The 27,416-nt window shown below is 36.4% G+C and overlaps 2 protein-coding genes across 2 annotated transcripts in view; both read left to right on the forward strand.

Annotated features, from left to right (window-relative positions):
- Nucleotides 1-6,197, forward strand: part of LOC123245775 (cytochrome P450 2J2-like) — a 41,097-nt gene extending 34,900 nt beyond the window's left edge. The window contains exon 10 of the mRNA XM_044674778.1: nucleotides 6,016-6,197. Coding sequence (XP_044530713.1) covers nucleotides 6,016-6,197 — 182 coding nt within the window. The remainder of the gene's footprint in view (nucleotides 1-6,015) is intronic.
- A 290-nt stretch (nucleotides 6,198-6,487) lies between these two features.
- Nucleotides 6,488-27,416, forward strand: part of LOC123247893 (cytochrome P450 2J2-like) — a 75,525-nt gene continuing 54,596 nt past the window's right edge. The window contains exons 1-8 of the mRNA XM_044676962.1: nucleotides 6,488-6,764; nucleotides 8,030-8,192; nucleotides 14,375-14,524; nucleotides 18,377-18,537; nucleotides 20,451-20,654; nucleotides 21,747-21,882; nucleotides 25,379-25,566; nucleotides 27,214-27,352. Of these exons, the coding sequence (XP_044532897.1) occupies nucleotides 6,552-6,764; nucleotides 8,030-8,192; nucleotides 14,375-14,524; nucleotides 18,377-18,537; nucleotides 20,451-20,654; nucleotides 21,747-21,882; nucleotides 25,379-25,566; nucleotides 27,214-27,352 (1,354 nt within the window). The 5' untranslated portion in view covers nucleotides 6,488-6,551. The remainder of the gene's footprint in view (nucleotides 6,765-8,029; nucleotides 8,193-14,374; nucleotides 14,525-18,376; nucleotides 18,538-20,450; nucleotides 20,655-21,746; nucleotides 21,883-25,378; nucleotides 25,567-27,213; nucleotides 27,353-27,416) is intronic.

Consider the following 27,416-nt stretch of genomic DNA (forward strand, 5'->3'; position numbering starts at 1 on the left):
GAGAGAGAGAGAGAGAGAGAGAGAGAGAGAGAGAGAGAGAGAGAGAGAGAGAGAGAGAGAGAGAGAGGTGGAGAGAGAGAGATGGAGAGAGATGGGGAGGATAGCTATTGCCAAATTTGAATCTCCCTACTAAGAAAAAGGAGAGGCATTAACATCACTGAAGGAAAGCAGAGTCTTTATTGCATCTGGAGTTTGAGGACCTGGTTCAAACTCTTGCTATGCTAATTACTAGCTTTAAGTGACCTTGAGTCACTTAAAAAAATCTCTCCCTGACCCAATTTCCTCAAATGTAAAATGTGGAAGAGGATCTCTAAGGTCTCTTCCAGCTGTATATCTACAACCTTTTGATGACATGAGCAGTGTGACAACCAAAACTTTTACTCTCCTACCTCAAGCACTGGAGTTCATGGATATTGATGTTTGGTTGGTTGTTGGTAACTTTTCTTCTGCTCTTATAACTCATGTAATAAAAGTGATTTTGGTGAAGGTTTCAGAGAGTTTAAATGAATTCTAGGAGCTTTCTATATGCTAATGGTGAGGATCCTTAGAGATTGTCAACTCTTTGTGGTTAGGTACTATTTTTATTATGTCTTTGTATCTCCAATACCTAGGCAGTACTTTGCATGGAGAAGGATCCTAAGCTATCTTTGCTGATTTTTTCATCTCTAAACTGCTAAAGTTTTTCCAAGTATATTCGTATTTATCATTTCCTTTGATTTTCACAATACTAATCATTTGATGTGCTGTATTCCTCTTGTCTATTAATAACCTTGTTGTGGATAATAAATCATAATTAATTCCATTATCAATTACAGCCACCTAGGAATAGGAATACTCCCACTTTGAGTATATAACCAGAAAATATACATATATATATATATGTGTGTGTGTGTGTGTGTATATGTATGTATAAATATGTATAATATATATATGATTAAAGAATTTAGTCTCAAGAAAAAGTGTCTATCTAGTATCTAATTAGATTAAAAATTTAGTCCAAGATTATATGTGAGTTATAATTTAAATGTGTGCATATTGTTATTATAATTTTCAGTGTGTGCTATCATATTAATCTTAAGTAAGTTACTGTATTAATCATGGGTGAGCCAATCCATCTGGCAATGTGCTCTAAGCAAGTAACTGATATAGGAATTTATAGAAAGCAATCATCAAATGGTCATGGAGGTCTCCATGCCTGCCAGGTTTGGGAGTGACTTGGGAAGTCTTGAAGAGATTTGGAAGATCCAAAAATGTGAAGGTAACCACTTCTTGATAGAGATGCTTGCACAAGATAGATTTCCATAATGATAATGGAAACTATTTTAATACCCCAGTCAAACAGAAAACTCATGTTAACCAAGATCATGTTGATTAAATTATTTATGATCCCTTTAATCCCCCTTTACACCTTTAAAAGTGATCTATAGGTTCATGATAAGGTCCTTGTAACAACTGATGTGGTCTTAGATCCATTTAATTGTCAAATTGCTAATAAACTGATTATGCTCAAAACACTTTTGCCTCTGTTTTTCTTATTCACAAATTTCAGTTGTGGGAACAGCAAGCCTGATAGATAAGTTTAACATTTTTACATTTTATAGGTGAAGAAATGGAAAGGAGTTTCCTATATCAATAGCTAGAATCAAAAATAATAAGAAAAGTCATGATTTTCTTGAGAAAAGAGATGGAGCATCCATCCTTTGGAAGTCTAAGCCCCAGCTCAAGTTATCAGTGAGACACTAAGTCAGTGATTCCCAAAGTGGGCGCTACTGCCCCCTGGGGTGTGCTGCAGTGATCCAGGAGAGCAGTGATGGCCACACTTTTTTTTTTTTTTGTATTACATTCTATTCTGAGTTCAATAAATAGTTTCATGATTTCCAAGGAGCACTAAGTAATATTTTTTTTTCTGGAAAGGGGGCAGTAGGCCAAAAAAGTTTGGGAACCATTGCACTAAGTCCTAGGCTAGTTAATACTTGGAGACACTGAATAAGCCTTAAGAGGCTGCTTCCAGAGCTCTTGGCCCATAGGCCATCATAAAAAATACTGTGGAAGGATTGAAGCTGGCAGACACCTAGAACAAAATCTGAGGCTAGCAGCAAGGAAATATTTGATTATAAGAGAGAGCTTCCTCTACCCTGAGAACAAACCTTACCTTTAAGATTAAAAAGTCAAGAAAAAGGAACAAACAAAGCAAACCCCCTAAAAATAGAAAATTGTTATGAAGACAAGAAAGAGCTAGGCACAAAATTAGAAAGGGACAGTGAGATCAAAGGAGCTACAAGTAAAACATCAAAGAATAATAGGAATTTGTTTTAGATCATGAAAGATATTAAAAAGATTTTCAAATATTAAACAGAAAAAATGGGGGAAAGGAACAAAAACAATGGAAGAAAGAATCAAGAGCTTGGAAGAGGAAACAAAGTACTTTAAAAAATAAGATCTTAAAAAGCAGAATTGACCAAATGGGAAAAGAGGTACAAAAATTTAATTAAAAATAATTCCTAAAAAAGTATAATTGGTCAAATGGAAAAGAAGCTCTAAAAGCTTACCAAAGTAATAATTCCTCAAAAAGTCCAACTGGATAAGTGGAAGCTAATGACTTTAAGAGATACCAAGAAACAATAAAGCAAATCAAATATCCCCAATATTCTTTTACAAGAAGGTAAAGTAAAGATTGAATGAATCCATCGATCACATCCTAAAATAAATTCCCAAATAAATTCTCTAAGGATTATTATAGCCAAATTCCAGAGTTCACAGGTCAAGGAGAAAATACTACAAACAGCCAGAAAGAAAAAATCCACATACTGTAGAGCAACATTCAGAATTACACACAGGACTTAGTGGCTTCTACATTAAAGGACCAGAGAGCTTAGAATAGGATATTCTGGATGGCAAAGGGCCAAGATTTAAACTAAGAATCATCTATCCAAGAAAACCGAATTTATTCTGTCAGGGTAAAATGGCCATTTAATTAAACAGAAGATTTTGAAGCATTCCTGATAAAAGGACTACAGCTGAATAAATCTCAAGATTGAAGAGAAGCTTAGAAAGATACACAAGATACTGAAAAATTTAGGATATTCAAATAAGTGAATCTTTTATATTCTTTTATGGGACATGATACTTAACACTCTTAAAATGTTTAAATCATTATTTGGGTAATTAGAAAGAGTATACAGCAATGGGGTGGTTGTAGGAGTAAAATGACTAGGATAATATGAAAAATTTGAGAGGTGTTATACAAGATTATACTGAGAGAAGTGGGAAAGAAGATGTAGAATGGTATAAATTATCTTACCTAAAGAGGTGTGAAAAATCTATTTTAATGGAAAGGAGGACAAGGTTGGTGAAAGGCAATGTTTAAACCCTGCTATCATCAGAATTGAATCAGAGAGAATAGCAACCATACTCAGTTCTTGATAGAAACATATCCTTTAGAGAAGTCAGTAGGGAATAAGAAAATTTATGTGTGGGAGAGTATAAAAGAGAGGGTGAAGTGGGAAAGGCAGTGGTTAAAAGCAAAAAATTTGTGAGGAGGGACAGAGTAAATGGAGGAAGAAAGGAGCAGGATAAAAATGGAAAATAAGATAGCAGGGAATACACAGTTGGTATTCATAGCTGTGGATGTGAATGCAATGAACCCACCAAAACAAACAAAAAAAAAAAGCAGACAAGAGAGTGGGTTAAAAATAAGAATCCTATGATATGTTATTTACAAGAAATACATGTGAGGGAAGATGACAAAAGCACAGTAAAGGTAAGGGGCTGGAACAGAATTTATTGTACTTCAGCTAAAGAAAATATGTAGTAAGGGGTCCCAAGGCAGCTCAGTAGATTGAGAGCCAGACCCAGAAATGGGATATCCTGTGTCCAAATCTGGCCTCAGACACTCCCTAGCTGTGTGACCCTAGGCAAGTCACTCAGCCCCTATTGCCTAGATCTTTCCATTCTTCTGCCTTAAAACCAGTATCCAATATTGATTCTAAAATGGGAGATAGTTTAAAAAAAAAAGGAAATATATAGTAGTAGCAATAATGATCTCAGACAAAGCTAAAAAAAGAGATAAGGAAAGAAATTACATCTTGATAAAAACTACTGTAGACAATGAAGTAATAAGGAAACTAAACATCTATATCCCAAAAGGAATAGTTTTCAAAAAAAATTTTAAGGAGAAATTAAACAAAATATAGGACAAAATAGAAAATAAAATTATACTAGTGGTGACCCTCAATAGTACTTTTTAACAATTTACATTTAACAGAATGAGAAAATTGAATGGAAATAGAAAGGAATGTACATTCATCTTAACAGTTTGTGACACATAGGCAAAAATTGACCATATGCTAAGTCATAAAACCTCTCCACAAAATATAGAAAATCAGAAATAATTAATGCATCCTTTTCAGATCATAATATAATAAAAATTAAAATTGATACAGGCCATGAAAGCCAAATTAAAAATTAATCCATAACTAAATATTCTAATTCTACAAAGGTGGGGGAGGTCAAAGAACAAATGTTAGAGATGAGTCAAAAATTTAATTAAAGAGAAAGGCAACAATGAGGCAGTATAACAAAATTTGTGAACTGCAACCAAAACAATACTTGGGGGCAATTTCATATCTCTAAAGGCTTACATCAACAAAATAGAGAAAAATCAGATCTATCAATTGGATGTACAACTAAAAAAATTGGGAAAAGAACAAATTAAACATCTCCAATTAAAAACTAAATGGGAAATACTGAGAGTCAAGAGAGAAATTAATAAAACTAAAATGTTTCAACTAATAAAAAAAACTAGAAATTTGATTGATGAAAAAATGAAGAAAATAGGACATTTTTATTTTCATTTTAAAAAGGAAAGGCAAAAATAAAAATTACTGCTATCAAAAATGAAATGTGTGAATTCACTGTCTATGAAAAGAAAGTCAAATCAATGACTAAGAACTATTTTGCCCACTTATATGTCAATAAGTCTGACTAAGTGAAATGAATGAATACTTGCAAAAATAGAAATTGCCAAGATTAACACAAGAGGGAATAGAATACTTAAATAATCTCATCTTAAAAAAAATTAAACAAATCATCAATGAACCGCCTAAGGAAAAAATTCCCAGGGCTAAAAATGTTTCTACCAAACATGTAAAGAACAACTGTTTCCAATACTATATAAAGTATTGAGAAAAATAGTCAAAGAAATAGTCCTCCCAAATTGTCTTTATGAAACAAACTGGATGCTGATACCTAAGCCAGGAAGACCGAAAAGAGAAAAAGAAAATTATAAACCAATTTACTTAAAGAATATAGATCTAAAATTTTTCAATTAAATACTAGCAAAGAGACTACAGCAATACATCACAAGGATCATTCATTATGACCAGATAGGATTTATATTAAGAATGCATTGCTGGTCCAATATTAGGAAAACTATCATCATAATTGATCATGTCAGTAACAAAACAACTTAATCTACTGGAAAATGATAACTGATAAATTGTTTTTTTAATCCCTTCATGTTATTGATCATTATTTCCTCCACATCAATTTTATCATTTTTCCTAGGTCACTAAAATAATTTTTGCTAGTTTCTATAATAATAAATAAATCAGACATAAAAGTACACATGTAGGAATATAAAGGAATATAATACAAAGGACATGCCAATTTCATGGATTTGTATTGGAATTTTATTCCAACTATTTTAATTTATTCCAAAAATTCCAATTTCCTCTTGTTACATTGGAATTTTATGATAGTTATATCCTCTTTCCTAATTATATGACAATTGTGTTCTGATTTTATTTCAATTTTTCTAATTATATTGGAACTTATTTTAATTGTCTCAATTTATTCCAATCAAACTATAGCAATATTTCAATGAAATTATTTGAATAAAGTTGGAATTATTTTCTCCCAGTTGAGTTGATCAAACCCCACCTAGCCCTCCGGGGTCCCTGGCCTCCAGATTTAGAACATTTCTACTTTAGTTCTCAAGCCTGTTTTTAGAGGCAGTTTATCTTGGGGACAAGAAGGCTACCTTGACGTCACCTGAGCTGGGGTCCAACCCAGGCTCTGAAACCTACTTAGCGTTGCGTGACCTTGTCAGGTCCCTGATCTTCCTAGAACGTTCCTTCTCTTCTAAAGGAGAAGCTGACTCTCTGGGGTCTTCCTGCCCCAAAGTTGTGGCTCTGTGATAGAGGACCTACTAGGTGGATCTGTCCATATGCGGGTGCCTTTCCTGGCCCCCTTGACCAAATAATCTCTCCAGTTCCCAGGAGACAAATGCAGTCTTCTATTCCTGGGGAGGCGTGTTTACTCTCAGGAGGAAAGTCCAGGCAGGGAGCAGTGGGGTGGAGCGTGGAAGAGGCTCACACTTCCTGCAGCTCTCACTGCCTGGTTCACCAAAACCCGCCCAATCTGCAAATGCAAGGAACAAACACAGCTCAGGCTTAGTCTCTCACTTGAACTCTGTTCTTGGCGGCTCTGCTGCTGCTGCGGTAGAAGAATTATCTTGGTTTGGCTGGCCTTGGTGCTGGAGCTGGAGAAGGATGCAGCTCCCCCTAGGAAACGGGCTCCCTTCCCTTTGGGAAGCGGCTTCCCTGCAGACCCTCCTCCTCTTCTCTGCTGTTCTCCTGATCCTGGCAAGTTATGTGCAGAGGAGGAGGCAGCGCCCTAACTTTCCCCCGGGCCCTTTTCGGCTGCCCATACTTGGCAGCATCTTTCAAATAGACACGAAAAATGGCCATATCATCATCCAAGAGGTAAGGAGTGAGAGGGGAGGGCAAGAATCACCAGCTGTGGGCAGAGGAGGGGAGAGTTCAAAGGAACTGGGTGGCTACAAGCCTGCTAGTGATCATCCCTGCTCTGACCCTATATGGGAAGCAGCCTGTTAGGAGAGAAAAAAAAATCTGGGTTAGAGCCCTGGGTGAGGCTGGGTTCTCCTCCTTCTTCTGACATTTACTTCCTATGGGACTTGGAGAAACTCAGATGTTTATCACTTCTGATATGAGTCATTGTGGAGTAATTTTTTTTCTGCACGGCTCAGATCAGATGGACATTGAGATCCGTTCTGAACTGTGACTCTGATCAAATGAGATGATATATATAAAAAAAGCACTTTTTAACCTTAAAGCAAAAAAGGAATGATGGTATTTTTCTTGTTATCATCATCATCAAATTCAAAGTCAACAAACCTCTGGTTTTGTAGATTTCTGCTTTTGTTAAAAAAAAGAAGAAGAATTATAGCATCTCCCTGGGAGTGTTGTTGTGAAGATCAAATGAAATAATAATTTTAAAGTGCTTAGCACAGTGCTTGTAGCATATTGAGCATTTATAGACATACAGATGACAGATGGACTGATGGATGGACAGAGAGAATGATAGATAAAAAGATACAGATAGATATGTATGTCTATGTTATACATCATATATTATTATTATAGATAATATAAGAGATGAGCTATATGAGGAAGAGACTGTCTTATGGCTCTTTTTGAATCCTCAGCACTAAGCACAGTGGGGCACACAGCAGACCCTTGAAAAGTAATCATTAATTGACTGAGTGGCAGAAATTGGAGTATGAAGCCTCTGAAGTCCCTTCAAACATTCGAATCACAGGTTCTAAATCTGAGATTATGGATCATTTCTTTAAAATATTTTTGCTAACTGTATTTTAATATATTTGGTTCCCTTTATAATCCTCTATATTTTATTTTATTCATTCAAAAGCTTTCTTCTGAGAAAGGATCCATACGATTTCCTATGCTACCAAAGGGACAACACCACGAAAAAGATTAAATATTAATATTCTAGGTCTCTGCTCAGTGCCTAGAACTCCAGGGACATGGTCATATGGATCAATGCTTGGTGGGTGAGCAGAACTCAATGAAATGGGATTGGATCAGACTGAATGGAGTGGACTCCATTGGAATTGATGTTTCACATAAATAGAATGTCTGATAAAGTACAGATAAAAAATGTCCTGAAAGACAACGGAAGTTTGCAATTCGAACTAAATCTTTTTCAGTTTGTCAGGAAATATGGAAACATTTTCTCCATGGAAATACTCAGTACTCCCATGATGACTGTAACTGGATTGCCACTAATAAAGGAAGTCCTAGTCAACCAAGGCCAGGTGTTTATTGATCGCCCCCATTTTCCTTTGCTGTCTTACGCCTTCAAATCAGCTGGTGAGTTCTTTCAATTATGATAAACATTTTCATTGAGAAGTGTTTTTTACCTCTGGCCTTCATCCTATTTGGAGAATTCAAACCCATAATATAAGAAATGGCCCTTTGACATTTCCTTCCTTTATATCTAAGAGTGGGGTGAGGTGAGTAGATTAAATGGGAGAATAACAAGAACTTCAAAGGGTTCAAATTCATCCCCTAAGAAGATCAGTTAAAAAAATCTGAGATTTTCAACTTGAGAACAAAAAGACTCAGTGAAAAAGGGAAGAGACAGAGAGCTATCTTCAAAGGTTTAAAGATCTTTTAATAGAAAAGGGATTCGACTTGTTCTTCTTACTACAAATGATAAAAAAATAAACCAGCTACAAATGATGAGAGTTGGAGGGGGGGTTGTGGCATACATGCCTTCAAGGACCCTAATTGTTGTCAGATGGGTCCTAACAAGGGGTAAACATTGACTGCATATGAGGAAAAATTTCCTAAATCAGAGCCAAACAAAATAAAATGTTTTTCCTGAAGAGTTTGTAGGTCTCCATCATTGGAAGTCTTCAAGCAAAAGCCTCTCAGTATATTTTCTTGGTGTGCTTTTCTGGGTACAAATTTGACTGGATGTTCTCTGAGATCCTTTCTATCTCTGAAACTGTATGCATTTATGATTCTGCCTTTAAAGCTCTTGATGCACACAGTAGTGTAAGAGGCAGAAAGCATAGTAATCTGAAATCTGGAAGAACTTAATAAAATCAAAGTCTGAGGTCAAAGACTTGGGTGGGATAGATGGTGACTGAGAAAGTGGTAGGAATTGATGAGAAAAAAGGAGCAGAATTTAATATGGATTTAGATATCTTTCTCTTGTTATTCAGAAGAAAGGAGAGTCAGTTTTATGACTTAAGGAATGAAGGCATGGAACAGAAAACCATGGGAAGAATATCTTCTTAAGGTTTAGATATATACCCTAAGTTTGCTTTGGTGTATAGCTCAAATAAAGAGGAGAGGGAAAAAAAAAGATTTGGAAATCACTGTCAATAATTTGATAGGGAATCATTAAGGGTGGAGTAGAAATATTATAAAGGGCCTCGTTGAAGGTAGGTATATTCAGACAAGATGATCATAATGGTTCCTTGCAGTTTCAGCATTTTGAGTGTCTTTGATTCTTAACCACATCATTGATGGCTTTTCATCTTTATCTGTGATAGATCATTTTCTTGTAACCTACATTTTAGGCAGTGTTCCAGGTACTATTTCCCTCCTCTAGCCCATATGTTTGGAGATTGCAGAGATTAGGTCTGCAAGGAAACCTCAAGGTCCTCTAGCATTTTACAAGTGACCAAAATCAAGAGATATTGAGTGATTTGTGTAAAGTCATATAGCTAGCAAATTTCATAGGCGGGATTTAAACCAAATCTTCTTAAGTCCAAGATCAAAGTTATAATATCCTCTGACCAAGACCACCAAAAACACCATATAAATACACTGATGTAAAAGACAGTATACTTTGAACCACATCTATCCTACTCTAACTGTCCTTTCATTGATGCTAGAAAGCATTCCCCATCATAAGTCTTTCAGGATTGTCCCAATCATTGCATTATTGAGAGTAGCCAAATTTTCTCAGTTGATCATTGTACAATATTGCTGTTACTGTGTACGTTCTCTTGGTTCTACTTATTTTGTTCTTAATCAGTTCATGCAGATCTTCCTAGCTTTTTGCGGAATCATTTTGCTTGTCATTTCTTATGACATAATAGTATCCATTACTAACATGTACACAATCTGTTCAGCCATTCCCCAAATGATGATCATCCCTTCAATTTTCAATTTTTTGCCACCATAAAAAGAACAATTACAAATATTTTGTACAAAGAGGTTCTTTTATCTTTTTATTATCTCTTTGGAATATAGCCTAATAGTAGTATTACAGGTTCAAAGGGTATGCAAAGTTTTATAGCCTATTTGATATACTTGCAAATTTCCCTCCAGAATGGTTGAATCAGTTCACAATTCCATCAACAATGCAATGGTGTCCCAATTTTGCCATATCCCTTCCAACATTTATCATTTCTCTTTACTGTAATATTGTCCAATCTGATAGGTATGAGGTGGTACTGCAATGTTGTTTTAATTGGCATTTCTCCAGTCAAGAATGTTTTAGAGCATTTCATATGATTATTGATAGCTTTGATTTCTTCATCTGGAAATTGCTTTTTCATTTCCTTTGACCATTTGACAACTGGGGAATGGCTTGTAATTTTATAGATTTCACTTAGTTCCCTAATGATTTGAGAAATTATACCTTTATCAGAGAAATTCATTATAAGATTTTTTTCCAGGTTTGTTGTTCAACTTTTACTCTTGGTTATTATTATATTTGTTTTGTTTGTTATCAAAAACTATCCAACAGCTCCATGGGTCTGGAAAGGTAATGGTTTAGGTGAAAAAGAATGAGACTGAAGCCGGGGGGCTATTAGTTAGCTCATGGCTGCTCCATCCAGCAATGGAGCTTGGTGTTTATTTTATACAGTATTCAAAAGCTATTTCACACAAAGCACAAAGGAATTCACAGCTGCTTAGATGATCAAGATTACAGAATTACCTCACACACAAGTTTTTCCACACATAGATTATACCAAGGGTCCAAGGTTAAATTTTGAGACTTATTTTATCTAACATTCTATTTTAATGAAAGTTTCCATACTTGAAAGATACAATAAAGAATGAGCCTTTAAGATTATGTGGGGTGGAAAGTATCTGGCTGACTGTGAAACTGTCTGACTGCCTGCTTTGACCTTGGCTGTGTAGGAATAGATACAGGGCCAGGGCAGCTAATTTCTGCTTATTTTTGCTATTATTAATTCTGCTAATTTTTCTTGGCTTAGGGAAAAAATGTTAACTCCTTAACTACTGGTTTGCTATATGGTCCTTAGAGGCTTACTATAAAACTTAAGGCTATCCTAGAAAATCAGATTATAATGCTTTCCAATAAGAAAAGATGTTGATCATAAAAGTAATCACAGTGAGGAGTCCAGATTTTTATCTTAGATACAACCATTCTGTCTGCATCCTGACTTGCAGGGCAGAAAGATAAAAAATCACGGCCTTACCTTGTATTGATCTTTTGAGGGGGTCCAGATAAAAATATCTATTAGAGACCCTGTTTCTCTCAATGGCTTCCAACAGTTTGTATAAAATCTTTTTAATTTAATATAATCAAAATTATTTATTTTACATCTTATCATGCTCTCTATCTCTTGTTTCAACATAAATTCTTCCCTTCTCCAAATATCTGCCATGTAAACTATTCTTTGTTCCCCTAATACTTCTTATATCTAAATGATGTGCTCATTTTGACCTTATCTTAGGATAAGGTGTGAGATAGTGGTCCATACATAGTCTCTGGCATACTGTTTTTCAGTTTTCCCTGAAGTTTTGTTAAACAGTGAGTTCTTATTCCAAAAGCTGGGGTCTTTGGGTTTATCAAACACCAGGTGGCTAAGGTCATTTACCCCTGTATATTGCATATCTAATCTATTCAATTGGCATATCATTCTATTTCTAAGCAAAAACCAGACCTTTTGATGATTACCACTTTATATTACAGTTTGACATCTGGTCCCACCAGGCTGCCATACTTCTCTTTTTTTTTTCATTAATTCCCTCAATATTCTTAACCTTTTGTTCTTCCAGATGAATTTAGCTATTATTTTTTCTAGTTCTATAAAATAATTGGTTGGTAGTTTTATTGGTATGGCACTTAATAAGTAAATTAACTTAGGTAGAATCATCATTGTTATTATACTAGCTCAGTCTACCCATGAGCAATATTTTTTCCAGTTGTCTATATGTGACTTTGTTTGTGTAAAAAGTGTTTTGTAATTGCACTCATATATTGCCTGGATTTATTTTAGAAGTTAGATTCCCAGGTATTTTATAGTCTAGAGTTATTTTTTTAAACCCTTACCTTCTGTCTTAGAGTCAATACTGTGTATTGGTTCCAAGGCAGAAGAGTGGTAAGGGTAGGCAATGGGGGTCAAGTGACTTGCCCAGGGTCACACAGCTGGGAAGTGTCTGAGGCCAGATTTGAACCTAGGACCTCCCGTCTCTAGGCCTGGCTCTCAATCCACCGAGCTACCCAGCTGCCACCAGTCTAGAGTTATTTTAAATGGAATTTCTCTTTCAATCTCTGGCTGCTGAACTTTGTTGGAAATACATAAAAATGCTGATGATTTCAGTGGATTTATTTTTTCCTAAAAACTTTACTTAAGTTATTATTTCAACTAGTTTTAAGTTGGTTCTCTAGGATTCTCTAAGAATACCATCATATGATCCACAAAGTGTGATAATTTAGTTTCCTCATTGCCTACTTTAATTCCTTTCAATTCTTTTTTTTTCTTATTGCTAAAGCTAAGATTTCTAATACAATATCAAATAATAGTGATAAAATTGGGCGTCCTTGTTTCACTCCTGATCTTATTGGGAAGGCTTCTGACCTATCCCCATTGCAGATGATACTTGCTGATGGTTTAGGTAGATACTACTTCTCATTTTAAGAAATGAAATTTATTCCAATGCTTTCTAGAATTTTAAATAGGAATGTGTGCTGTATTTTTTCAAAGACGTTTTCTGCATCTATTGAGATAATCATGTGATTTCTGTTAGTTTGGTTATTGAAATGGTCAATTTTGTTCATAATTTTCCTAATATTAAACCAGTTTTGTATTGCTGGTATGAATTCCACTTAGAGCAAATGAAATATGTGATATATTGCTATAGTCTCCATTGCTATTTTATTTAAAATTTTTACATCTATATTCATTAAAGAAACTGAACTATAATTTTTTTCTCTTTTTTGTTCTTCCTGACTTAGGTAACAGTACCATATTTGTGTTATAAAAAGAATTTGGTAGAATTCCTTCTCTGCCTATTTTCCTAAATAATTTGTGTAGTATTGGGATTAATTGCTCTTTATATGTTTGATAGAATTCACTTGTGAATCTATCTGGCCCTGGGTATTTTTCCTTAGAGAGTACATTGATGTTTTATCAATTCCTTTTTTCTGGTATGGGATTATTTAAGGATTCTATTTCCTCTTTTGCTAATCTAAGCAATTCTTATTTTTGTAAATATTCATCAGTTTCACTTAGATTGTCAGATTTATTGGCATTTAATTGGGCAAAATAGCTTCTAATGATTGCTTTATCTCTTCATTAGTGGTGAGTTCACCCTTTTCATTTTTGATAGTGATTTTTTTTATTTTCTTCTTTCCTTTTTTAAATCAAATTAACCAATACTTTCTATTTTATTTGTCTTTTTTATAAAACCAATTCCTAGTCTTATTTATTAAGCCAATGGTTCTCTTCTTTTCAATTTTATTAATTTCTCCTTTGATGTTTAGAATATCCAATTTAGCCTTTAATTGGAGATTTAAAAATTTTTTTCTAGTTGCATGCCCATTTTATTGTTCTGCTTTTCTCTTTTTATTTGATGTAAGACTTTAGAGATGAAAATTTTCCTCTAAATATCTTTTTGGCTGAATCCCGTAAACTTAGATATATTATGTCCTCATTGTATTTGTCATTTATGAAATTATTGACTGTTTCAGTTCCAGATTACATTGACAAAAATGTAGACAATGAGGCTGTTAATGACACTTCCAACAACAGTACACCAAGGCACCCTGCCCTCTTATTAGCCCCTGACACTGTTGAAGTTAGCAGGGGAAACAAGAGATGTATTAGGCCCCACTCAGTGGATTTGGTCATCCAGATTAAGACTTGACTTCCTATTCTCCTCTGAATTGTCCTCTCAAAAATATAAATTCATCCGGGAGCCACTCATCTCTCACTGAAGAAACCAGTAACTGATACTCATACACCCCAAGGCCCAGGGACTGCTTATAGAACATTGACATCTTCCTCTGCTTAATCTTTGGAACTTTCATGTTTTTTCAACATACTCTATTGGTGAACAAGAGTGTTATCTCCACATTTAGTGTGTGAGTTCCTTAGAAGCAGGGACTGACTAGCTCTTTTCTGTTTATATATCCAATATATTATTTGGCACATAATGGGGTTTTTCCCTTTATTAAGTGCTTGTTCAAGTGAATTCCATTGCTAGAAGAATTAATTACCACACCAATAAAATTATAGATTTTTAAAGTATTAAGATAAATTATTTTTAAAATTTAGGCTTACTCATGTCTAATGGTCAAGAGTGGAAAGATCAAAGAAGATTTACCTTAATGACCCTAAGGAATTTTGGCTTGGGAAAGAAGACCCTTGAACTTAGGATCCAGGAAGAGGCTACATACCTCGTTGAGGCAATCAGAGAAGAAAAAGGTGAGCACTTGTCAGACAGAGATATTTTCCCTTCCCCAATTTGTTATATTTTTATTTTTTAACAAATTACATATAATGACACATTTCCACTCAAAATTTCCGAAGTTATATGATCGAACTCATCTCCCTCCATCCCTTATCTTCCCCTTCCCAGTGCTGGAATATGATTTGATCTGGGTTATATATGTATTATCATGTAAGACAAATTTCCAAATTGTTCATTTTGGTAAGTAATCTTATAAAACCCAAATCCCAAAATATAAACCCAAATGAACAATTGAAAATTCTATGTTTTCATCTGCATCCTGACTGTAACAGTTCTTTCTCTAGAGGTGGATAGCATTCTTTGCCATAAGTCCCTCAAAATTGTCCTGAATCATTGCATTGATGATAATACGTGTATATATCAGTTGATCATTCCTCAATATTGTTTTTACTGTGCACAATGTTTCCTGGTTCTGCTTATTTCACTCTCCTTCAGTTCAGGAAGGTCTTTCTAGTTCTTTCTGAAGTCGTCCTGTTCATCATTCCTCATAGCACAGGAGTATTCCATCACCAACACATACCATAGTTTTTTCAGCCATTCCCCAATTGATGGACATCCCTTTAATTTCCAATTCTTTGCCGCCACAAAAAGAGCAGATATAAATATTTTTGTACAAGTAGGTTGTATCTCTTTTTATCTCTCCAATATACAACATAGTAGTGATAATACTTGATCAAAGAGTATGTATTGTTTTATAGCCCTTTGGGCATAATTCCAAATTGCTTTCCAAAATAGTTGCATAAATTCACAGATCCACCAGCAATGCATTGGTTTCCCAATTCTGCCACATCCTCTCCAACATTTATCATTTTCCTTTACTGTCATATTGGGCAATCTAATAGATGTGAGCAGGTTCTTTGGAGTTGTTTTAATTTGAATTTCTCTAATCAAAAGGGATTTAAAACACTTTATATGGTTATGGATAATTTTGATGTCTTCATCTGAAAACTGCTCAGATGGAGATATTTTCAGTTGCTTCCCATTGTCCTTTTAGTCAAATGATCCTTAAAGAATATATAATTGGGGGATAAAGGGAGTAAGGAAAGACAAATCATCCCTAAACTAGAAAAAGACAAAATGTCCCCATATAGGGAAGGTTTTCAAAGACACAGCACATTCTTATAGGAAGAATTAAGGTAGTAAGCTTGGAAAGGAATCACTTGAGAGTCCATTCTCTTTAATGACATTATAGTCATCTTCTGCCACCAACTCACAAACTGTTGGATCCCTTATTTCTTAAAGTGGCCCACATGGAGTCCTGCTTTGGCTGATTACTCTCAAAATTCTGCATAAACACAGAAACATGTAGTCATATCCCTTGCTCTATACACTTCTGTTGCCATTCTCTCCCTTTTTTTGAACTTCCTCTTCCATCCCATTTATTGATTCATGTACTCCCTATTCTAGGTTTCTTCCCTATTATTCTTCCCTTTCTTCTTTTCTCTTCTGCCTTTGCTCATCTACTCCTTAGAATATATAGGTAGATATTTATACACACACACACACACACACACACACACACACACACACACACACACACACACATATATATATATATATATTCATTCACAAAATAAATAGATCCATATACTATGCTGTTTTCATTTTTTCATTTTCAATTTCTTAATTAAGAATTTCTTTTCTTTCCTTCATCTCCTGATTGGGAAAAAACCCTCATACAAATACACATACTCAAGCAAAATAATTTCTTAAATTTGCCATGTCCAGAAACATATATCTCACTCTGTAGCCTAAGTCCATCACCTCCTCTTCAAAGAAGGGAATAGCAGACACAATGATGGGCCTCTCGAATTGGGATTGGGATTGTATCAATCCAGGTTCATACATTTTTCCAAGTTATCTTTTCTGACAATGTTGTTGTGGTCACTGTATCATCTTCGATTCTTTTCCCTCTTTCTTTGTTTCTTCCTTCTCCTTCTTTTCCTCCCTCCCATCCTCCTCTAAATGCCTTTCTCTTTTTCCACTATTTCCTCTTATTATCACAGACTTAGAATAAGAAAAAACCTGAAAGAACATCAATTTTAACCCTCCTTCCCATTCTATAGATGAATAAACAGAGGAGTAGAGCCATTGACTAACTTGCCCAAGGTCAGTTACTTGGTCAGTAAATATTAAGTGCCTGTTATATACCAAGCACTTTGTCAAATTCTGGAAATGTTAAAAAAAGAAAAAAGATAGTAGATCTCCTTGGAAAATCCCAGGGAAGACAATCTGCAAATGACCATGTCCAAATAAGAAATGGGCAGAAACTGGAAATAATCAACAGAAGGAAGACATTCAAAACAAGATCACTAAGTCAATAAATATCTGAAGCAGGATTTAAACCCAGAACTTCCTAACTTCAGATGCCATATCCTACATACTATATCATAATGTCATCCTTTCTGATTTACCTTCTCATATCTTTTTTTTTCATTTCAATATTTCCAATTGTAATATCAATTGTATAATATCTACTCACATGCAAGTTGCCTACAGCTCCATACAATCATGGGTATTTTTGTATGCTCACACATATGAGTATATGTGTCAAAAGACATGTGTACCCAAATATATTGCACCCAAATGGGCAAAACTTTGTGAATCCATGCACATGATCTATCTGACATGTTTGATAGATCCCTCAGAGGTCATCTGATCCAACCCCTTCATTTTACTGATGAGTAAATAGAGGCAAAGAGAGATAAAGTAATTTACCTAAAGTCACATCAGTAGAGAAATGCAAATCAAAACAATACTGAGGTATCACTCCACACCTAGCAGATTGGTCATTATGCCAACAAAGGAAAGTGATAAATGTTGGAGGGGATGTGGCAAGATTGGGACAATATGGAGGGCAATTTGGAATTATACCCAAAGGACTTAAAAAGAGTGCCTTCCCTTTGATCCAGCCACACCACTGCTGGATTTGTTTCCTAAAGAAAAAATAAGGAAAAATAGTTGTACAAAAATATTCATAGCGACATTCTTTGTGGTGGCAAAAATGTGGAAAATGAGGGAGTGTCTGTATCCTGGGGAATGGCTGAACAAGTTATGGTATCTGATGGTGATGGAATACTATTGTGCTGAAAGGAATGATGAACTGAAAAACCTCCAAGAATTGATGCAGAGCAAAATGAACAGAACCAGGAGAACATTGTTCACAGAAACTGAAACACTGTGGCACAATCCAATGTAACAGACTTTTCTTCTAGTAGCAATGCAATGATCCAGGACAATACAGAGGAACTGATGATAAAGAACTGTGAGAGTAGAAACGCAAAAGACAAACATAAGATCTATCATATGGTTCGTTGGGGATATGATTGGGGTTTTGATGTTAAAAGATGACTCTATTGCAAATATGAATAACATGAAAATAGGTTTTGAACAATGATACATGTGTAACCCATTGGAATTGCTTGTCAGCACCAGGAGGGGGAAGGGAAGAGGGGTGGGAAAAATCACGAATCATGTAACTATGAAAAAATATTCTAAATAAATAAATTATTTAAAATAAATAAAAAATAAAGTGATATCAGTAGCTTATGCTGAAACAACATGTTGCAAGTAAATTCCAAGCCTTGACTAAAATATAAAAAATAAATTGCCATGCTATTTTCTTTTTTCTAAATTTTTAAGCAGTCTTTGATTATGAACAATAATAATAAAACAGATGTATGTTGGAGGAGGCAAGTGTGGAGGAAAAATTGTTAAAAAGAAAAAGTTAGAAAGTGATGCAGGATCCTTTAACTAATATAAGTGACATGAAGAGTAGCCCATCCTCTTTCTCTTCCTGTCCACAGGACAGCCCTTTGACCCCCACTTTCAGATCAACAACGCTGTTTCCAATATCATCTGTTCTGTCACTTTTGGGAATCGTTTTGAATATCATGATTCTCAGTTTCGGGAGCTACTGAAAAGCTTGGATCAAGCCTCGGTGCTTCAAGCCAGTTGGGCATGTCAGGTAAATAGGTCACCATCCTTCCTGGGCAGGGCCAACTCTGCTTCAGTTGGTTGTTTTCCTCCTTTCACAAGAAAAGAAACAAGCAAGGCTGTAAGAGGCTGGCAGGAGCTGAGTCTCTAAGCAGAGAAAGAGACTAGCAAAAGGAATAAAGAAGAAACAAGAAGATATTTGTAAACAGTGGCATGAAAGACTCTGCCTGAGGGACCTAAGTATTTCCAGAACACTGTGATTTTCAATTGGTTTTTCTAACATCTATTCTAAGACAAGCAATTTATCAACATTTATAAAAAATATAGTAAAATATTTAATAATTAAAATTATTAAATTATTAAATATGCCTGGGTCTGTACAAGGTAATGGGGATACAGTAAAAAAAAAGATGTAGTAGATTGTGTCCTTGGGTGGTTTACATTCTTTTGCTGGAGAAAACATGCACTCAAGTAAGTGCAAATGCAAATAAAAATAAGGGAGCCATTTTGGTAGAGTAGGCATTGGAAGTCAGGAGGACCAGGAGAGGCTTCATGTATAAGCTGTTACTTAGCCATAGTTTTGAAGGAAACCAGAGGTTTTATCCACAGCACTTCAATGGGAGGAGAATGGAGACAGATATATACAGAGAGAGAAAAAGACAACAAAGAGACTGATACAAAGTGATAGGGAGAAAAGATGCAAAAACAGCTAGAGAAACAATGAAAGAGACAGAAAAAAAAGACAGAGTCAGAGAGAAAAAGATAATTTCTAAAGTGCTTATATGAAAGGTTTGTAAAGAGCATTACATATATTTTCTCTAAACTTGGAGACTTTATACTTGCTGTTCCTCTTGTCTAGAATGCTTTCCCTTTTAATCTCCACATCTTGACTTCTTCAAGAATTACCTAAAATTTCACCTTCAGCTGTAAGATGTTTTTCCTAATGTCTCCAGTTCTTAAAGTCTTCCCCTCAGAGGTTCCTTTTCTACTTCTCTACATATATCTTCCATGTACATAGTTATTAACTTGTTGTGTCTCCCATTAGAATGTGAGCTCATTTCTATCAATATCATATTAGAACAATATCTTACAGTAATTGGTATTGGGTTTTTGCCTTCCTTTGCTTCCCTATGATTTAGCCAAATGCTTGGCACAGAGTAGGTGCTCACATACTAATTGCTTAATAAATGCTTGTAGACAGACTGATTCTTTAAAACCATCATAATATCCCTTTGAGATAGTTGTTATTTTCCCCATTTTAGAGATAAGGAAACAGAGGTAAAATAAATTAATGAGATGTCTCATAATTAATAAGTGTCTTGAATGGTATTCCAATTCAGTCTTCCTGCACACCATCCATTCTGCCTCCTAGTTGATCAATGAATGAGCTTCACCAAAAAAATCAGTTGCTCAAGATTTCATTTAACTCCTCAGGAGCCTGTCTATGGAAGGAAATGAAGAAGAACAATGAATAATATTGGCTAATATTTCCCTAAGAGGAGAAAAAATGGAAATTCAAGAGAAGTGAATTTCATTGGATTGATGGGAAAACACAAGCTCAAGGAATAGCAGTTTCCACAGAAAGGATCTCTCCGTTTCCTCCTTCTTTAAATGTTATAAGACTGACTAGGAAGGGGGAATGACTGATGACAGTCTTGAATGGGATATTTAGGTGCATCAGGACATGGCCAAAGGGTTGGGGTACAATACAAGAGATGATTGTATGCTAACTTAGATGTTATGAGTGCAACACTATGGGAGTCAAGGCAGTGATTAAGGGGAGAATGATTTTGGAAGTTGTTAGGGAATTGGAGTAAACTTCATGACACGTTAAAAAGGCAAAAACCTAAGCCAGACTTAGAATAAGGCATTTAAAGGGATAGGATTGCCTAATAGGAACTGGCACTCATCTCTCCTTCTTCTCTTCTCCTTTATATAATTTAGTTCTTCAATATATGTCCTTGGATAATGAAATTCTTGCCAGGAGCTCACAAAAAGCTCCGTAGAGAATGGAAGAAACTAGAGTCCTTTGTAGCCCATGTGATCAAACAACACAAGGAAGATCAGAATTCAGAGGAAGCCCAGGACTTCATTGATGCTTACCTGAAGGAGCTGTCCAAGGTAATGGAGAGAGCACAGAAACATGCAGTGTTCCAGGAAAAAAAAAGTTGGGCCTTGGATGGGGAGGGAGAAATAGGTAAATAAGTTGAAAATTTATATCTGCTTCATGATTTCAGCATCTTTCCACAATGACAAGCTGGGGATATTATGGATATGAATAATAATTCAATTTTACATATGTTAGATGGTATGTATGTGTGTGTGCATGTGTGTGTGAATGTCTGTGTTAGTTTGCAGTTGTATGTGGGTGGTGGTGGTTCTGGGAAATTCACAGTTTTTATTTGGATTTAGAAGGGACCCAAGAGTTCCTTGAATGCAATCCTCTGCCTTTACAAGTGGAGAAAATGAGGAACAAAGTAATTAATCAAATTACCCCAGTCATATAACTAGTAGGAATCTGAGGTGGGATTTAGAGCCAGCTCTCTCTGTTTCCCAGTCAGTATCTTACAGGCTACTCAGATTGGGATTAAATCTTGGCCCTAATATTTCACCCTTACTAATTCATTTCCCTGCACCTTACTTTTCTCAGCTATGAAATTCTGTGTGCCCTCAATCCAATAGAAATATTGTGTATATATTCTTGGTAACCCCTAAAATACTCTAAAAATAAATTAAATGATTGGTCAAATAAGTTATCAAAATATATATAACTCTGGGAATTTGTGTTGAAAAGGGACCAGTACCCATTGGTAAATCTATGGGATGAGTTTTCCAATCATGTTAGACATTATTATTAATGTTGAAACCCACCATTGTGAGCAATCTAAATGTTATCCTGTACATTAATATATCCACTCCAGAAAATTCAATAGACTTCACATGAATTATATTCAGTTTGGGGAAGGATTTTCATGAGTGGGAGAATATTAGAAGGAGGGAAGACAGCATAATGGCCCTGTAATTCATCTAACTGGTTTTGTTGGAGCAATAAGATATGTTTAGCCTGGGCAAGAGAAGACTCCAAGGAACATGGAAGCTATTTTCTCAAGATTCAAGATCTGTGATGAAGAGGAAGGATTAGGTGGCCCTTCTTCTTCATTTAGGGGGAAATTACTCATGTTTGAAGAGAGACAGAAATTTTTGTAATTAACTAACTAGTGTTTCCCTTTCTAATTTTAGGGTAACATCAGCTCTAGATTTAATGAAGCCAATTTAGTTGCATGCACCCTCGACCTCTTCTTTGCTGGAACAGAGACAACTTCAACCACTCTGCGGTGGGCTCTGCTGTATATGGCTCTTTATCCAGAGATCCAAGGTATGGTGATTTTTAGGATTCTGCCCAGAAGAAAAGATGTTCTATTTATGTAGAGATATAAGATTTGCAAAATAATTTACACACATCATCTTGATTCATCTGTCATTGGAATAGAGCAGTGATTGCTATCCTTCATAATCATGAGGATTCATTTTTAACATCAAAGTTTCATTCAGCTCCTCATTCAACAGTAGTTATTGTCAGGACAAAGCATGTAGGATTTGAAATCAGAAAGATGTGGGTTCATATCCTGGTACAAGCACTTACTAACCATGTGATCATGAGAAAATCATATAATTTGTCTCAATATCAGAATCTTCATTTATAAAATGGAGTTAATAATAGCCCATTATATCCTAAGGTTGTTCTGAAAATGAAACAAGTTAATGTGCATAAAGTGCTTTGCAAAACTTAAAATGCTCCACAAATACTAGAACACTCCAAAATATATCTAATTGGTCAGTAGGGTACTAAGTGGACCTGTAGACAGGAAATGAATCCTTGTCCACTTCATTTCTTAAGCACATTTTATTAAAAGGAGGACATTCTTCAGGATACATAAGGACAAACAAATCTCTGAACCAGAAACTAGACACAGGCAAACACAAACTTCTCTCTAATACAGACTCTTAAATAGGAATTAATATGATAAATGAAAAATAAATTATCCCATGAGATATTGTTTTATTATTTATTATTTTAGTTATGCTATGATTATTATTTATCAAAACAGTATGTGTTGACCAAAAGTAACATTTGATAATGTATTTGTGTCCTCTTAAATAGGACAAATCCCCATCTATTTCAAATAGAAATATTTTATTCAATCTATAATACATCATAAGATCGTTAGATTTAGAATCGGAAGGCATCTTAGAAGCTAGAAAGTCTAACCCCCTATTTTACAGATGTGGAAACTAAGGCAGAGAGAAATTAAGTGATTTTCTAAAGGCCCACACAGGTATGGAATGTCTGAGGTGGGATTTAAGCAGAGGCCATTTTGACTCCAAGCCCAGGGCTTCATCTATACTGACACCTAGTTGCCTCTCTTTCAAGAGCTTCACCTTCTGGAAGTCAAGACATGATCAAAGGCTCTATTACCTTGCCAATACACTGAGACACATTTTCTGTCTTCCCTAAACTAAAGATCAGAACAGTGATCCCTGGGATGAATATGGATTTTCAGGCCCCTAGCAATAACTACTTAGAGAAATCCAGGACTCCCAGGATGGAAACCCTTGGGCCAAAAACCTTTTATTCCTTTTAAAGCCCTTCCCAGAATGGCCCACCTTTCACCTCTTTGATCCCCAAGAAGGATTCTAAGCAGTCCTTCAGCAGATTGGAAATCAGATCAAGTTCTTATCATGTACCTCTTATGTACCTGGCACTGGTGCCCAGGTTCAAAAATGAAACAATGCCTAGTTGTAAGCATTAGGGGTGACAGAATACTGAATTAACGTTCAGCAGATTTCATTTCTAGGCCAGGCTTCCCATCTAAGTAGACTACTTTCAGTCAGTTAATGGGTATTTAAAATACAGACTTTGTGCTGCACACTCTGCCAAGGATTAGGTACACAAAGAAAGGCAGAAAACAAAAAACAAAACCAGGTCTTAGGGAGCTCAGGGTCTAATGGGAGGGACAACATGCAAACAGCTATGGACAAAACAGATTTAGACATAATAGGAGAAACTTAAGAGAAATAAGGTCCTTCTCTGGTCTTCAGCTTTCTCATCTATAAAATGGAGACAAAGACATCATAGGAGACATGATGGTGGCCTTTAAGGATTTAAAGAGCTCTCATGTGAAAAAGAGAGGAGATTTGCTTCATTTGACCCCTATGGGTAGAAGCAGTTGTAATATGTGGAAGATGGAAGATGAGAAATCTAGGCTTGAGGTAAGGAAGACACCAAGAAAGTCCTCCTCTAATGCCACATTGTAATGCAGAAGTGACCCTGGTACTCCATAGTTTATGTGAGGAGAGTGAATGGCTCTAGAAGTTGGAAAGGAGAGCTCCTTGAGAGCAGCCACTCTCCTTTGCCTCTCCTTGAATTGCTGGAGATTTTCACAGTGCCTAGCATAGGACAGACCATAGCATAGAGCAGACCCTTAATAAGTGCTTATTGAATTAAAAGGCATTGAGCAGAGTCCCAACATATATGGAAAATATGTGCTGAAGCCCAGCCTAGTAAAGTACCAAGCAGCTCTCTCTAGGAACCTGGACACTTGGCACTGAAATATACGGTCAGAGCAACTGATGAATGATACAAAATGACCCTTATTCCCATGCTTGTACAATGACCATGGCAGAATGATGGGGAATGGGCACAATGGGCCCCCTCCTTCCTTTCCAGTCTCTTCACATTTTACTCCCTGATACATTCTCTTTCATTCAGTGACGCTGGCCTCTTCACTGACCAATGAGTAAGTCCCTCCACTTCTAAACTCAAGGGCATTTTCTCTGGCTTTTCCCCCATTCCTGGAATGCTCTTTATCTCTGCCTCATGACTTTCCTGGCTTCCTTCAGGTCCTAGATGAAATGACCCTTTCAGCAAAAATCCTTTCTCAGTGCCTTTGCATCTTGGACTGATTCTTTCCTATTTACCCTGCCTGTGTCCTGTTTGCTTGCATGTTGTCTTTCTCACTAGACTGTGCATTTCTTAAGCTCAGAGTCTCTCTTTTGCCTTTATATGTCTCCTCAGCATGCAGTACTGTGCCTGACATAGAATGGGTGTTTAATAAATGCTTGGTGGAGTGACTTGAAATACTTTGTTTCTCTTTACACTTTTCATCACAAATTTTTTGACAGGTATATACCCACATAGTGAATCAAATTACCTTTGTTCTAAAACTAAAATGATGCTCTTAAGGACTGCCCTCTCCATCTGATTGACTTAGAGGTTAGGGTTCAGAGGACAATCAGTCTAAAGCAAGAAGTGACCTTAGAGACATTCTATCTAACCTGATCATTTTAGCATCAGGGGAAATGAGGCCCCAAGAGGTTCAGTGACTTTCCCAACAACTCCCAAACAGTAATGTTTGAGCTGATATTCAAACCCAGCCTTTATGTCTCTACCTCCAGGGTACTTTCCATAGTGAAACTTTCCAGAACGTATTCCCTACAATACAAATGTCTTTATTTGTCATTAATATGCTACATTTCCACCTTCCCATGATACGGGGGCTTGTACCTCTGGTAAAGTGTCAAGCCAGACTTTCATCCAATATAATCATGGGTATGAGTGTGCTTCTCACTCAATCATAGAAAAATGGATGGGAGGGGTCCAAATGCACTCTCCGATATTTCCTAGATTGGTGACTCTGAGCAAGTAATTTAAATTCCGTCTAACTCATCTCTAAAATGGAGGTAAGCATTGCATTGGTCTCCTGGAATTGTTGTGAGGATTAAATGAGATAATATTGGTAAAATATTTCGTGAATCTATATATGCAAGTTATTATCTGACTCTCAAAAAAACCATCTTCTCTTTTTTTCCAGGTAAAATACAAGCTGAGATCGACAGGGTGATTGGCCAATCCCGACAGCCCACCATGGCTGATAGAGAAAATATGCCCTACACTAATGCAGCCGTCCATGAAGTCCAGAGAATGGGAAATATCATTCCTGTCAATGCACCCAGAGTGGCCACAGTTGATACGACAGTGGCAGGATACCATGTGCCAAAGGTAAGTGATTTTTCTCTCAGGAAAATTGTGGTTTTACAGCTTCCACCTGCCTGGAGGTGGGGTTAGAAGAGTATAGAACAAAAAGCATCAATTTTAGAACAAGGGTTCTCACCTCAGGGTACATGAACCGTGTGTGTGTGTGTGTGTGTGTGTGTGTGTGTGTGTGTGTATGCACATGTATAAATCATTGCCATATAATTGATTTGCTTTGTAACTTTATTTCACTTGAGAAATTTAAATACACTTTCTGAGGGTTCCCTAAGCTTCGCCAGGCTGACTGTCAATGCCTTCCTTGGCACACAAAAGGAAAGATGGTTAGACACAAATCTTAAAGTCATTGATTTTCCCAGTCAGACAAGAAAGAGCCCTGGACTTGGTGTCAGGAGCCTGAGTTTAAAGACATCTACTTGGTTCCCATTTTTGATGTTTTGAAAGCTGTAAGTTCCCCTATGTTGGACTTAATTTATTCTTCTGAAAAAGGACTCTCTATGAAAGAGAGCTAGTATTACTAATAATAATAAAACAGAAAATTGGATGTAGAAAGTACCCTTAGACATAGACTGCTAGGAATCAGTCTGTCAGAGCTGAGAAGGGCCTTAGAATAGAAAATGTCAGAACTCAGAGTGTCAGAACTGGGCGAATAATTCAGGATCATCTCAGTAAAGACAGCAAAGCTGAGGAGAAGGAGCTCGCCCACAGTCCCAGGTCCCACAAGGAGTATCTGTCATAGGCAGTGTTTGACTTCTCCTCTTCCTCCTCCAAAATCTGCCTTGCTTCTCTGGACATCTTTGACACCTATTGAGAGCAAACTGGGGAGACAACCTTCCTGGCTCTGGGCTCCATCATAATAACAAGAGCACAATGGGTCTAGTGAGACCTTCCCCAGGTTGTTCCAACCAAACAATATCACCTCAGACAACAATGAGGTCTCAGTCAAGGTGGGTAAGTAGACTCAGATGGACACTGACCAAGAACCTCAGATTGCACACCAGGGAACCCACTGGCCAGGGGAGCTTGGCCATACCCTCTCCTGGGCCAGAGGCTCCAACCCAGGCTACAACTTTTAAAGGAGAAACATTAGGCTCTGGAGAATGAGCAGAAATCATGTTAATGAATGAATATAATAACTCCCAGGTTTATAGAGCCTTAGTAGCTCTTAAGCATTTCCCTTCCATCATCCTCACAATTTTAATTCTGTAAATGATTATTAAGCACTTTCTTCATACCAGGTGTTAAACACTACTGAGAAGAAAACCAAGGTCTGATCTGAGCTTCATTTCTTTTTCATCTACTGAGCTGATCACTATGTGTAAGTCCCTGTGAGGAACAGAGAGCAGAGAAAGGATAATGAGCCCAGGAAGAGCATTTATAGCACCTAATAAATGTCCTCTCACTTAGTCCTCACAAACACCCAGGGAAGGGAGTGCTGTAATCACCCCCATTTACCAGATGACATAATTGAAGCAGGAAGGGAAGGGACCTTCCAGAGTCACATAGCCAATTACTGTCTGGCCATTAAAAAGCTGTGTGGTCTCTGGAAGTCCTTTGCTCTCTGAGACTCAATTCTCTAGTCTGTAAAATGAGCGGGTGCCCAGGGCCATTCCATCTCAAAGTTTCTTGGACTCAGTTCTATCTCCATATTTCCAGGGAACCATGATGCTGACCAATCTGACCGCCTTGCACAGGGACCCCAAGGAGTGGGCCACCCCAGAAACCTTCAACCCAGAACATTTTCTGGAGAATGGTCAATTTAAGAAAAGAGAATCCTTTCTGCCTTTCTCAGCAGGTGAGTCACACTCATGGGGAAGAGGGCCTTCAGCCATGGGGCACTAACCTTTTTAGGATTGAAA

This window comes from Gracilinanus agilis, chromosome 4 (genome assembly GCF_016433145.1).
Source record: "Gracilinanus agilis isolate LMUSP501 chromosome 4, AgileGrace, whole genome shotgun sequence".
NCBI lineage: Eukaryota > Metazoa > Chordata > Mammalia > Didelphimorphia > Didelphidae > Gracilinanus > Gracilinanus agilis.